The sequence below is a fragment of the Merops nubicus genome, unplaced genomic scaffold (assembly GCF_000691845.1).
Source record: "Merops nubicus isolate BGI_N331 unplaced genomic scaffold, ASM69184v1 scaffold1810, whole genome shotgun sequence".
Lineage (NCBI taxonomy): Eukaryota > Metazoa > Chordata > Aves > Coraciiformes > Meropidae > Merops > Merops nubicus.
In genome coordinates this window covers 3,931-16,810 of record NW_008583446.1, presented here as the reverse complement: position 1 = coordinate 16,810, position 12,880 = coordinate 3,931, and the positions used below count along the sequence as shown (strand labels likewise).

The window sequence follows — 12,880 nt, the reverse complement described above, 5'->3', positions numbered from 1 at the left end:
GTCACGCAAAGAAGAACCTGGAGCGGCTGGAGTGTGGCCAGAGGACAGTGAAGCTGGGGAAGGGTCTAGAGCCCAAGTCTGGTGAGGAGCAGCTGAGAGTGTTGTTGAGCCTGGAGCAAAGGAGGCTCAGGGGAGACCTTCTGGCTCTGCACAGCTCCTGACAGGAGCCTGGAGCCAGGGGGGGGTCGGGCTCTGCTCCCAAGGGACAGGACAAGAGGAACCAACCTCAAGTTGTACCAGGGAAGGTTTAGGCTGGACATAAGGAAAGGCTGAGAGGGTTGCCCAGGGCTGTGCCAGGCTGCCCAGGGCAGTGGTGGAGTCCCCACCCCTGGAGGGGTTTCCAAGCCGTGGAGATGTGGGGTGAGGGACATGGGGCAGTGGGGACCTGGCAGCAATGGATTAGCAGTTGGACTTGATGATCTTAAAGGTCTTTTCTAACATAAATGATTCTATGATTAAAAGTTGAGCCTTGCTGAGCTCACTTCCTGAGCCCATTGCTTGTGCAGACCCAGTTTGGGTTTCTCTTGGGTTTTGTTTCCTATAATTTGTATTGCCAAGAACTCAACAGTCTTTTAGTTAATCACACTCTTCTGACCAGTCTTTTAACTGCCATACATTTTTCTAGGAATTTATATTTTAAAAGTCTGAGGATTTGTAAAAAAATAATTGTTAAAAAAATGTAGAAAAATTAAGTCTTATTTTATTAAAGAAATTATTGTGAAGAAAAACTGAATGATGTGGGATTTCCCATGTGAGATTTCCCATACATATTTAGCTCTCCACATCTGAAAATATCCTTAACCAGAACCAGTGGGCAACTCCAGAAGTTGCTAGAGGGTGAACTGGGGACTGCTGAAAGAAATAATGCTTCTGACTGAATGTTTGGTTTCCCAAATTTGCAAGAAATATTTTACCTCATCTGCAATGCATCTCCCACAACTGTGAGTGGGGGAAGGATGCAGGGGGAGATCAGACCAAGTGCCAGCACTGAGAAGATGCTGTAAGACTGTTCCTCCCTTCGTAGGCTGTTGTCTTGGCAGTTTTTGACCAGAAAAGTGCTGCTGCTTTCTCTTAACAGCTGAGCACACAGGAGCAGTTTTCCCAAAGTCAATTTAACAGCAGCAGTGATGGTAAAATGCAGAAGTCAGAAGAAACAGGGACAAGGAGAGGAGCCAAGATGGAAATGTAGTCAGGTATTTTAAATAAAAGCCTCATTAAAAGCCTAATAAAGGATTTCTGTTGTCCCACAAAGCGTTTGGGGTTTTTTGCCCTTCCCCCAGAACTTTGTCAGGCACATTCTTGACTCAGTCACTTTTCAGAAGACACAGAAGCTGCATGCTGGAGTCCTCAGCATCATCCTTAAAATAATCTGTTAAAGCAAGAGTTTGGAAACACCATTAAGAGGGGGACCAACTTTACAGCTGTTTTGTTGTAAGTAAAAAAAAGACAAGTACGATTGTGCAGCGTTCTGCTGTTGGTAGAGCAACCCCCTCAGCTGGGATGGTGGTAAGCGTGCTGTTCTGGAGAGGCAGTTAAAGCTGTTTCTAGTATTGTGTAGGATTGGAGCCCACGTTTTTAACTGGTCCTGCTGGGCTGAGGAGGAGCTCTGATTTATTGGCCCATTGTTTGTGATTTCTCTGCTGTCTCCAGGGAGCGTGCGATCTCGATAAGGAGAACTGACGGTAGCTTGTGGTTCCCTCCTGAATTATGGTTTCTGTGGAATTGAAAGCACTATAATAAATGTGAGAGCAGATAAATATCTTAAGTGTTTTCCATTCCGAAAAGAAAATGGAGAATATAATTATAAAAATGTATAGCTCTTGGTTCTAAGTCTAGGTAAGTGATGGAATATGTAGTTTAAGCAAGAACGTGTTGTCTCGGATTTTTAGGGAATTCAGGTCGTATCATTTCCATCAGCATTATACTTCTGTGAAAGTTAAGCCTCTTAAAATCTCTAATTGGACAGTATTGCAGCAGATGGAAACTGTGTGTTCATATCTCTAAGTTGATATTCATTCTTATTTCACATCAGTATTGCCATAGCTTCTGGAGGCCTCGGGTGTGGGTTGGTGACTCTGTGTGGTAGGAGTTGCACCAGCCGTTTGAGGGGTAGTAGAAATGACCATGCCTGAGTGATCTTTTGTGCTTTGACACCTTCTCATGGTCTCAGAGTAAGGCATGCAGTGAAACTTTCCACTCTGGCTGGACCTTTTAAAAAGGATCATACAGATTTCTTCTGCTAGAGCTGCTGGAGAGGAGACCTCCTGAGAGAGGCTGGAAATGGTGGAGGGTTTAGCAAGCAGCTCGTTACATGACCAAGGAGTTAAATGTGAGTTTCTAACAAGGGTCAGAGAAACCCTTGAGTCAAAAAAATTGCCATGTTTTAAGTTTAAAAAGCAATAAAGAAAATACCAGTTATGAAATAAAGGTAGCTGCATTTTTATTGAATATGTAGGAAAAAAGACTTGAGAAAGTGGTATCTATAACATTGACTTCTTCTCAACTCTTGAAGTGTTTTAGGTGTTAATGGCTATTGAGCAAGTTCTGCACTTTTAGTTTCCTAAGTGCTTAATACACCTGTTTTATTGATTCCTATTCTACAAATTGCAGCAATGTACTGTTGGGAGTATTAAAATGTTAGAGTAGATAATGGATAATTTCTTACAGAGAGATGCCTTTTAAAATATCATTTGCATTATTGTTTCCTAATTGGTATACTTTAACTACTTTTTAAAATAGGAAAATGCATATATAGTTAATATTCTTTGATTTGGTAGAAATACTTCCAGCATCCATGAAGACTCCAGTAGTTTGCTCTTGGTTTAGGTTGTCTGGTTCATAAGCAAGCTGAGCATGATTCACAATATGGGAAGTCATGGATATTCCTTCATATCTTTATGCAGACACAATTCTTCTTCCACTGCAGAAATGACTCTTTCCTTTTGTTTAATTTGAAATCAGTAGCTCACACCCCAAGTTCTCTCCAGCCAGGTTCTCAGGGCAGCCAGTGAAACTTGCTGTACAAGTCTTCAGAGCATTCAGATCTTATTAGTGTTTAAAAAACAGGACTCAAAACAAGGTAGACCTCTGACTATATCCCCCCATCCTGAGAGCATGTGTGTATATATGTGTCCCTGTCTCTTCATGGTGGGACAATGCTGAGATGTTAATAGGTATCTTCCACTCTCTTTCAGTGAGCAGGGAATCTTCTCCAACACAAGCTGATATCTTAATACCTGTTATTTTATTGCATTTGCTTAAGAATACCCATCAAACAATACTTTTAAAAAAGGAACACAGAGAAAATCCAGGTTTTGTGAATCTGTTCTGGAACACAGAAAAAAAAATGCTTTGGTTATTTTAAAAGAAAAAATAGATAAAAATGGTCATAAAGCAAATAGTGTAGCCCACAAAGTAATCCATTTGAAAATGTATCTGCTCTGCAGTTTCCCTTGATTTACTCCTAAAACATTTATTTGACCCTCTAAGAGAACAGCCCATCTCCTTTTTCAGCATTCTGGATATTTCTTCTTCTCACTGCATCACAAAGACAGTTCCTTTTTCTCAACAACTGGCAAAAGAACTTTTGGCAGACGTCTCTGTCTGCAGGAGCTGGAAGCCAGCATTTATCTTCAGCTTGTATGGCTTTTAGTCCTCCTCCTTCAGCTCTTCTTCATTCTTCCTTTACTCTTAAGAGCTTCTGATTATAAGGGACTGTTGTTTGCTGAGCTAAAGGCATGTACAATGCCTTGAGTTTCCAGGCTTCAAAGTGCCATGTTGTCATGAAACTGGGAATCAAATTTGTGATTTCCTTTTAGCTTTCAAGTGCCATTGGCATTTCTCACCAAAAGTCTCCCAGCTGCCATCTCAGAGCCTGGAGACAGTAGAGAGGAGCTGTTTCATGCTGGAGTTTTGGGTAAGAAACTCTTTGGTGCTGTGGTGCATCTTTGCTGCTGGCTGTCATCCTTTCCAGGCCTGAAGGAAGTGTGAGTGATCAGAACTGCTGCCCTGTTTCCCTCACAGCACTGCTGGCCAAGACAGCTGGTTTGCATCAGGGTCTTCCTTCAGCTGACACCCACCATCTGCTTTCCACTGTCATCTGCCCTCTGGAAACTCTAGTAAATACAATGTATGGATCTAGAGATGACTTGGAATGAAAGACAGATCTCAAGGGACATCCAGAGGATGTTCCAGGTTGTCACTGCTACTCTTTGGTGCTACTATGTGAAGGGATGGGCCTCTTATTAGGACTTGTCTCCTCTGGTAGTCACAGTGGAGCTTCTACTGTTGCTTTGATGAGGGACATTAAATTCTGTGGGCCTGTTGGAGCGAGTCCAGAGGAGGCCACAAAGGTGATCAGAGGGCTGGAATCCCTCTCCTATGAGGACAGGCTGAGAGAGCTGGAGTTGTTCAGGCTGGAGAAGAGAAGGCTCCAGGGGCACCTTCTTGCAGCCCTTCAATATCTGAAGGGAGCCTACAAGAAAACTGGGGAGGACTTTTTACAGGGGCTTGTAGAAATAGGACAAGGGATAATGGGCTCAAACTTGAAGAGGGGGGAATTTAGGTTAGAAATCAGGAAGATGTTCTTCATGATGAGGGTGGTGAGACTCTGGTCCAGGCTGCCCAGGGAAGCTGTGGATGCTCCATCACTGGAGGAGTTCAAGACCAGGTTAGATGGGACCTTGCACAACCTGGTCTAGTGGGAGGTGTCCCTGCCTGTGACAGATGGGTTGGGGCTGGATGATCTTTAAGGTTCCTTCCAACCCAAACCATCCTATGATTTTCCCATGCTGTTTCAGAGAACTCTTCACATCTTCATGCTCCCAAAGTTGGGCATCCCTTTCTTCTCATGGCACCTGGTCTCCTTGTGAGTCAGAAAGGCAAGACTGCTCACATTTGTCCCAGGTCTTGGAGATTTCCTTTTGAAACTGGGGCCCTCAGTTCAGGCAGCTTTCTGGGGGCTGTCATGCTCTTCCCAGAGGAAGGCAGAATTCTGCACCTTGTAGATGCAGTGCCATCCATCACAATTATGGAAATTATGCAGGTTTTATAAAGGGGAACAAATCATTCTGATTTTGTCTCTTGGATTGGGACCAAACATTCAGAAGATGTCTAGCAGCACTATGTTTTAATCAGAGTGGGTTTCTTCATCTGGAATATTAACTTGTTGGAGATGGCATTTTGGAAGAGATCCAGAAATCATATAGTGGCAATTCACTCTGCTGCTGGAGATAGATTTGTCCCAGAATTCAGCTGTAAATATTGTATATAAATATTAGCTACTACCCAGTTCAGGTCTTTTCTACACCAGCTCCTACTGTGTCCTTCTGTGAGGCAAGTTTGACAGAAGCTGGGGAGATATTTGCCTGTGGTTTTGTTCCCTGCTGAAGTCTGGCTGTTATCTCCTCTTCTGCTCCAAGACTCCTCAAGCCTGGATTGAAATGTGGACACATTTTCTTCCTCCTACTCAGAATCCATCAAGATTTTTTTTTCTCCCAGTAGCAATTAATTAGTTGCCTCATTAATCTGGAGGAAGGGTGAATGTTGAATGTGCTCTAGAGCTCTCAGGTTAGGTCTCCAGCAGCAGTGTTTGGCAGGGGTTGGAAACCAAGCAGTGTTTGACAGAAAACCTAGCAACAATTTTACAAGTTGGAGATATGCCTCAGAAAATAAATACTCTTCTGTGTGGTCACTTACCTGCGTGGAATGAAAAATAGGTTTATAAATTAAAAACAGAGAACAAGTCCACTTACAAATACCAAAATTAGAGTTTATATTCAGGAGAGCTCTATGTATAGAATAATCTCCTCGTGCCTGAATTAAAGAGCTGTCCAGGAGCTGCTTCACACCTTGAATACGATGGCTGCTAGTGGGGGAAGCCTTTCTGAGCTACTGGGGAAAAAGCTTCTTTATCTGTCTTTCTCTTATTTCAGGAGTAAAGAGTTTCCCAAAAACTCTTTACTCTGAGTTCAGTGAGCAATTTTTCAACCAACATTATTTGAGGCCCCATGTACTTTTAAGTGTGGAAGGCATCCATCCTGTGTTGTCACAGTGGTGCAGATTCTGCCATTAAAAACATACAGGAATGACTTTGCAGTGGTGTTTTTTAAATCTGTGCTTTGGTCTTTGGGACTTGACCTAATCTATAAACCCACGGAGTGTCAGTTCTGGGCACTGATTTGAATAAAACAAACAAACAAAATGAAATTTTCATTTTTTGTGAGCAAACAGGCACCTGATGGTTAAACTCTTGTGTCAGGCTGGTCATACACATTATTGAAACTGCTATAGGGGGGTTTGTTTTCTTCAGTGAAACAAAAACAATTTGATTTTAGCCACAAAAATGATAAAGACCTTTCTGTTGCTTTTCTAAAAACACAGTTTAAAATATTTCAGGGATCAGTAAAAAAAAAGTTGGTGTGAAGTTGTATTTTAGTTGAGGCTCTCGGGGATTTGTGTAATTGAATTTGAGCAGCCAGGATTTACATTTAATGTGTCATCTCAGGTCCTGTGTGTCTTGATGTGCAAACACGTGCTTGGTAGGACCTTTATTTTTTCTGTTGTGTTCCATTTTGGAGGCGTTGCCAGATGTGGCTTCTCTCCAGAATGAGGTGACCAGTAGTAGGACAGATACTTGGGCACTTGCCATAGCTGGTGTTTTCATCCCTCTCTACCCATAGGTTTGCTGTGACTACCTACATCTTAATAATTCTGGGTAATATTCTTCTTGAATAATTTCTGAGCAACTTGTCTGACTGGCAGCTTTTCAGTGACTTTTATCAGGAAGGTGTCTGGTTTAGAGGTCTGTGTTTCTGAGCTGGGGAACCAGGGAGTTCTCAGCTTCTCAGTGTGTATGGGGCAGTTGCCAGGCCTGGAGGTGTCAGGATGTAAAAGCATTTACTGTTCCTGCCTCATCTGAAACGTTAAACACAAACCTGGAAGTGGAAATCCAGTGGGACATAGATTTTCAGTGCATGGTTGGGTTTTTGTTCCTCAAATGCTTATTTGGGTTTTGTTCCAAACTGCTGCTTAGATAAATGTACTCGCCGTGGAGCTGCTTTTATGGCTTTGTTAACATAGTTCTCATCACAGCAGAATAGGATATCCTCTGCTCTGTGATTACAGTTTGTTCTTTATCTGTTCTTAATTTACTGTTTAATTTCTGTGCTGAAATGTGATAATGGTACCTGGGAGAAGAGGGGGTGTGATGTTTCTTCACAGGAGTTGACTGCAGTGCCTCACGTGCTGTGTTAATTTTGAACCTTTCTGAGTTGTAACGTTACGATACTTGAAAAATGTCATTTTAAGTTACAAATGATGTAAAGATTTGATTCTGTTCTTACTAGTCAGCAGCAGAGTTGCTCATCCCTTTTCAGATAGTATTTGTTCAGAAAAATGGTAGTTGAGACTTTCTGATCATCACAAAATCATAGGCTCCTATAGCTCATGTTCAATGCCTTCTGGTTTCTATCATATGAGCTCTACTTGCAGGACAGTTGAGAATGGAAAAATATTGCATCAAAAGCATAGTTAAATACATTTATAATTATACAGTTTGATATGCAGTACATAGTTTTAATATGTAAATGTCCTCCAGTGAATCACAATGAGGTAGAAAGGCATAGTTCAAGGCAATTTCCTTTGCTTTGATACCTCTAGTCTCCCCTCATAGCTTTTTTTGTGTATGACCAGTGTCAGTTCAAGACTGCCAGAAGTAGAAGGCAATGAATAATTTATTTTACACTTTTAGTAAAGGGGTATAAAACCACCCAAATAAACTTTATTATTCTCTCCCTCTTTCCATGTAGCCCCTTCACAGTGCATATAGCCAGTGGGTTTGTTGTCTTCCCAAGATATGACTAGTCCACACCAATTATTTACAATTTTTTTTCTTTATAAAGTATTGGTGGGTTTTGTCTGCTAACCTACCTACCTTGACCATAATATGTTCTTTAGATTTTATCATAGGCATCATCATGACACGTATTCATCATCATTGTATTATTTCTTTTATAATGCTTTAAATAATAATTCTCCAAACCCCCATTAAAGGAGTAGAGCAGGAAATAGAAGAGCAAAAGTTTTACATCTAGATGTAGATCCTGTACTCACATTTTCACCCAGCATCATTCATGTCTCCCATGGATTCTTCCTTCTAGTACTTCATTTCATACTGGTCCATGAGTAACTACATTAATTTACAGTGGTTTTTAGGGTTATGCTGATCAAAATATGTGATGAGTAACATCTTATTAGATCCCCATTCAGCAGAAATTTAAGGGAAATACGAATATTTGGTTAAATAATTTCTAGTGAGATGTGGCACAGCACATGGTATCTCAGCAGCTGATGGCAGATACCTTCATCTTTTAAAAACACTCAGGTCTGGATGCTCAAAACATTTTCCTTCCTGTGCATGGGTACCAACCTAGATGCTTTGTTACTTTGATGACTATCTCCCAGCAGGCTGTAAACTATTAATATTTTCATTCTTCTGCATTACAGGGGGTTCAGGACCATCATCATCAATAGCCATAGCTGGCACCAGCCAACCTGCCATCACAAAGACAACATCTGTGCTTCAGGATGGTGTTATAGTCACTACTGCAGCTGGAAACCCACTTCAGAGCCAGCTGCCCATCGGGGGCGACTTCCCCTTCGCTGGCCACGAACACTCGCTTCATTTTCCGCAGAACAGCTCTTCAAACAACAACCTTCCACATTCTTTGAATCAAAACCTCCTCAATTCTCTGCCTATCTCTTTGCCAGTGAATCAGCAACATCTCCTAAACCAGAATCTATTAAATATCAGCAGGAGAAGGCAAGTCTGAGGTCAACCTCAACCCTTTAGGTTTTCTCAACCCGAATGTAAATGCTGCTTTAGCTTTTCTCTCCAGTGACGTGGATGGGCAGGTATTACAACCTGTCCATTTCCAGCTTCTAGCAACCCTCCTTCAGAACCAAGCCCAAGCAGCTGCCATGCTTCCCCTACCATCTTTCAATCTGACCATCTCAGATCTGTTGCAACAGCAAAATAACCCTTTACCCTCAGTAACCCAGATGACAGCCCCACCTGACCATTTGCCAAGCAATCAGTCAGAAAGCAACAGGGTGGAGACCCTTTTAACCAACCCCCTGGGCAACCCCATACCAGGCTTTTCAGGCACTGACACTACTTCTAACCCCCTGCTCCTCCCAGCTGTCTCTGGGGCCTCAGCATTAATGGCCTTGAATCCCCAGCTGGTGGGAGGTGTCCTGAACTCTGCATCGGGCAACACCGCTAATCATCCAGAGGTTTCCATAGCCACCTCCTCCCAAGCAACCACTACCACAACCACTACATCACCAGCAGTGGCAGCACTGTCTGTCTCAACCCTGGGTGGTGGGACAGCAGTGGTGTCAATGGCAGAAACATTGCTGAACATATCTAATAATGCTGGGAATACATCTGGTCCAGCTAAACTCAACAATAACTCTGTGGTGCCACAGCTACTTAACCCTCTACTGGGGACAGGTCTGCTTGGTAAGTTCAATTTCTTCACAGATATAAAAGGAAAAAAAAAAAAAATTAAGAGGGTTGGGGAGGGGGAATTTTGGATTCTAGTTTCTATTCTTAAAGACTCCACTTTATCATACTTTTTTTTTTCCTAAGGCTTTTGTATGTCACAGCTTGTTCTATCGAGAAAAACAATTGTTATTGTCAGAAATCTAAAACACATTCTAATTTAACTCAGTCACATTTAATACTAGTTTTGGAAATCATTTTATCTTCCGTTCTTAATTCTGATGCCACCTTAGACCCACTATTTACACCTGAAAATTCTGTAGGCAGTTGGACTTGTTCCATTTCTCAAGTAGTGAAGGCACAGGAGCATCTCTGCAGCGTTCCAAGTGCGTGTGGCATCACAGGGTTAGTACGAGTGGCTGTGCAGTAGATGACAAATGGCCAAAGAGCCTTTTTCCAAAGGAACCACAAGTGCCAAAACTGTAAGCAGACTCCCTGTAAAGTAACCCATGAAGCACTTGAAGTAGGTCCTTGCACAATTTCAAAGGGGAAGGTTGCCCTTCCAGCCCCTTTATTGTGTATTTATATTTTCTCATTTCTCTTTGTTTTTTTTATCACTTTAGCTTGTAGTTTAGAAACCCAGAGTATCTCACTTGGCAATCACCTACATCCCAAAACAAGTGACTGAAAAGCCCTTCAAGACAATTTTTTTTCTACTGTACCTTTTGATGATTTTTACCAAGAATCCTTAATCTAGTTAGTACTCCTCTGTTCTTTGGATCTACATAAGCTGATCAGTAGACTAGGAGGAGGAACTCAACAGTGGCAGAGGGCTGCTAAGTATTTTAACACACCTCATGCTTACCTACTAAATGGCTGTTGTGAACTCAACCCTGCTTTACATTTTCCATGTAAAATGCAACTAACCAATGATTTCACAGATGGAAATGTTTAAAAAAAAAAAATCAGCTATAAAAAAAAAAAAGGAAATGGCTATATCTTTAGGCTTTATTATTTCACAGAGGTTCAACAGCATATTTATTTTACTAAAACTAGAATTTTCATGTAAAGTGAGATTTTCATGTAATATGAAATGTTAATACAGTTGTTTCTCCAGAATATAAAACCCAAAATTGTTTAGAGTGTTGGCTGACGTGAGCCAAAAAGCCTTTGCTTGTTTGCACTTCCATTATTTTGTCCTAGTTATTAAAAAAACTAGTTTTGTTGGGTTTTTTAAATCATTTTCTCTTTCTCTCTCTCCCCCTTCCTCCTTCCCCTCACCACCCCAGTGCTGTTTGAAGCAGTCACTCTTTGGAGACTAAGAGTAAGACTGAAAGGCACCAGATATCCTAGAGGCTCATGCTGCCATGCTTGGCTCTGTACCAGAGGCTAAGATACTCATGGCAGAGACTTTTGGAGAAAGTCTAGAGATGTGTGACATGCAAAAAGAAGCAATAGTGAAGAAGTGAAGGAATAAAGAGTAGGAGACACATGCCTTGAGGAGCATTCCCTAGAAGACTGCAGGGAGAAAGTGTTGTTTTACAGAGGCATTTGCTCAGCAGTCAGTTAAACTCTGAGTCGAGGAAATTCCTCCTGGCTGTTGAAAACTCCACTGACTTGTGTTTCCCTGTGTTTGAATTGCAGGTGACATGTCATCTATAAACACTACTTTGAATAACCATCAGCTGAGTCATCTCCAGTCGCTATTAAACAACAATCAGATGTTTCCTTCAAATCAGCAGCAGCAGCAGCAGCAGCACCTTCTCCAGGGCTATCAGAACATGCAGGGCTTTCAAGGCCAGCCCCCCATTCCTGGCCCAGCTAACAACCCAAACCCCATGGCATGTCTGTTCCAAAATTTCCAGGTAGAAAGCAAAATAAAATCAATATTCAAACAAATGTGCAGTAGGTAAAATTAAACCCTCCAGAGTTTGATTACTTCTTTTTCCAGAGTGATGAAGACAATGTGATATATACAATTACTTGCCTCTTTCAGTAGGTCTTGGGTTTTGCAAATCAGTAACATTTGCTGCTGAAATTTTATGCCTTCCTACATAGAAATTGGGTAGGGGTTCTTCAGAAAGAGTTGTGCTGCATGTATTGGGGAAGAAAAATAAGCTATGGATGTTCTGGCAATTGTGATACAGTTTTAGCAAAACTATCTTCCATTCTGCAGAAATGCTCATAAATTCCTGCTCAGCTCACCTGGAACGATTCAGTGGTGAGAAATAACTACTGGTATCACTTTGCAGGAATTAGAAAGTTGATAAATAATTACAGGTGACCAGAAAATTCCCCCTGAAAGGGAACGTAAGAGCCTGCTGTGGGTTGTGTTAAGAAAACAGGCATCAGAATGAATGTACAGTGACAAACTGTGCAAAAAAGGACACCTCCCTGCTGTCCCCCTGAACAGCCAGTTCCTCATCTCAAACTAGCACAGTGACAGGAAGCACAGCAACCAAAAGAGGTGATAAACCCAGAGGTAAAAGAGGTGTTTATTGTCATTATTCAGCATCACTGTGGCTGCTGCAGAACCCCAGAGGTGCTGAGGGAAGCGAGCAGGTGGTGCCAGAAAGTGGTGGCTCCTTTTTCCTTCCTAAAGGGTAAAGTGTCATTTTCTCAGTGTAGATCCTGCACTGCTCTTGCAGAATCACAGCCCTCTGCCTGCCTGTTGCCTCCCTTTGTGTGAATTTTAGTCACATTATCCCAATTTTTTTCTTGCTTCAGATTCTCAGTTGTATGACTAGTGATGGTGAGTAGTTAAAGGAGCTTTGGGAAATATTGAACCCTTGTTTTTTGCAGTTTTTTTGTTCTAGCTCTGTTACTGACATTGTCTCCACTGCTTACATATGTGACAAGAAATATAAAAAGCAGAGTTACTTTAATCTGAAGGTTACAGTTTCCTGTGGCAGTGCCTGACATTACAGCTGCAATGCAAAGGGATGCAGGCATGGTTTACAAGGGACTGAAGAGAAAAAGATCCCACGAGAGAAGCGTGTAACTGAAAAGGGAAAAAAAGACAATATTTGCCATTTCTGAAAGGACAGCAATGGCCCAATTCCAGAAATTGAATGAGGAGCATATGAGGAGGCCAGAAGAGCAGTTGGTAGGGAGGAAAAGCAAAATTAGGGCCTAGGTAGGAATGAAAGAGAACAGCTTGGAACAGAAATACTGACCTGGGTGAAGTTGTTCAGGACTTGGGAGAAAATCAGAGGAGGAAATCCCTGCAAAGATTCTGAGAAAGGTGATAATGTAGTGTCAGCAGTGCATGGCAGGTTGGGTCATTTCCTGCAAGACATCTATTCTGATCCATGAGGCAAAGACTGAGAGCCAGGGTTTTGGTTTCCCTCTAAATTGTGCTTTTTTTGTTCTCTG

The 12,880-nt window shown here is 41.9% G+C and overlaps 1 protein-coding gene across 1 annotated transcript in view; it reads left to right on the top strand.

Moving 5' to 3' along the window:
• The window catches only part of MBD5 (methyl-CpG binding domain protein 5), a gene marked incomplete at its 3' end in the record, with an annotated part of 33,657 nt that overhangs the window by 19,332 nt on the left and 1,445 nt on the right, over positions 1–12,880 (top strand). Inside the window, 2 exon segments of the mRNA XM_008940659.1 lie at positions 8,506–8,832; positions 11,150–11,370. Coding sequence (XP_008938907.1) covers positions 8,506–8,832; positions 11,150–11,370 — 548 coding nt within the window.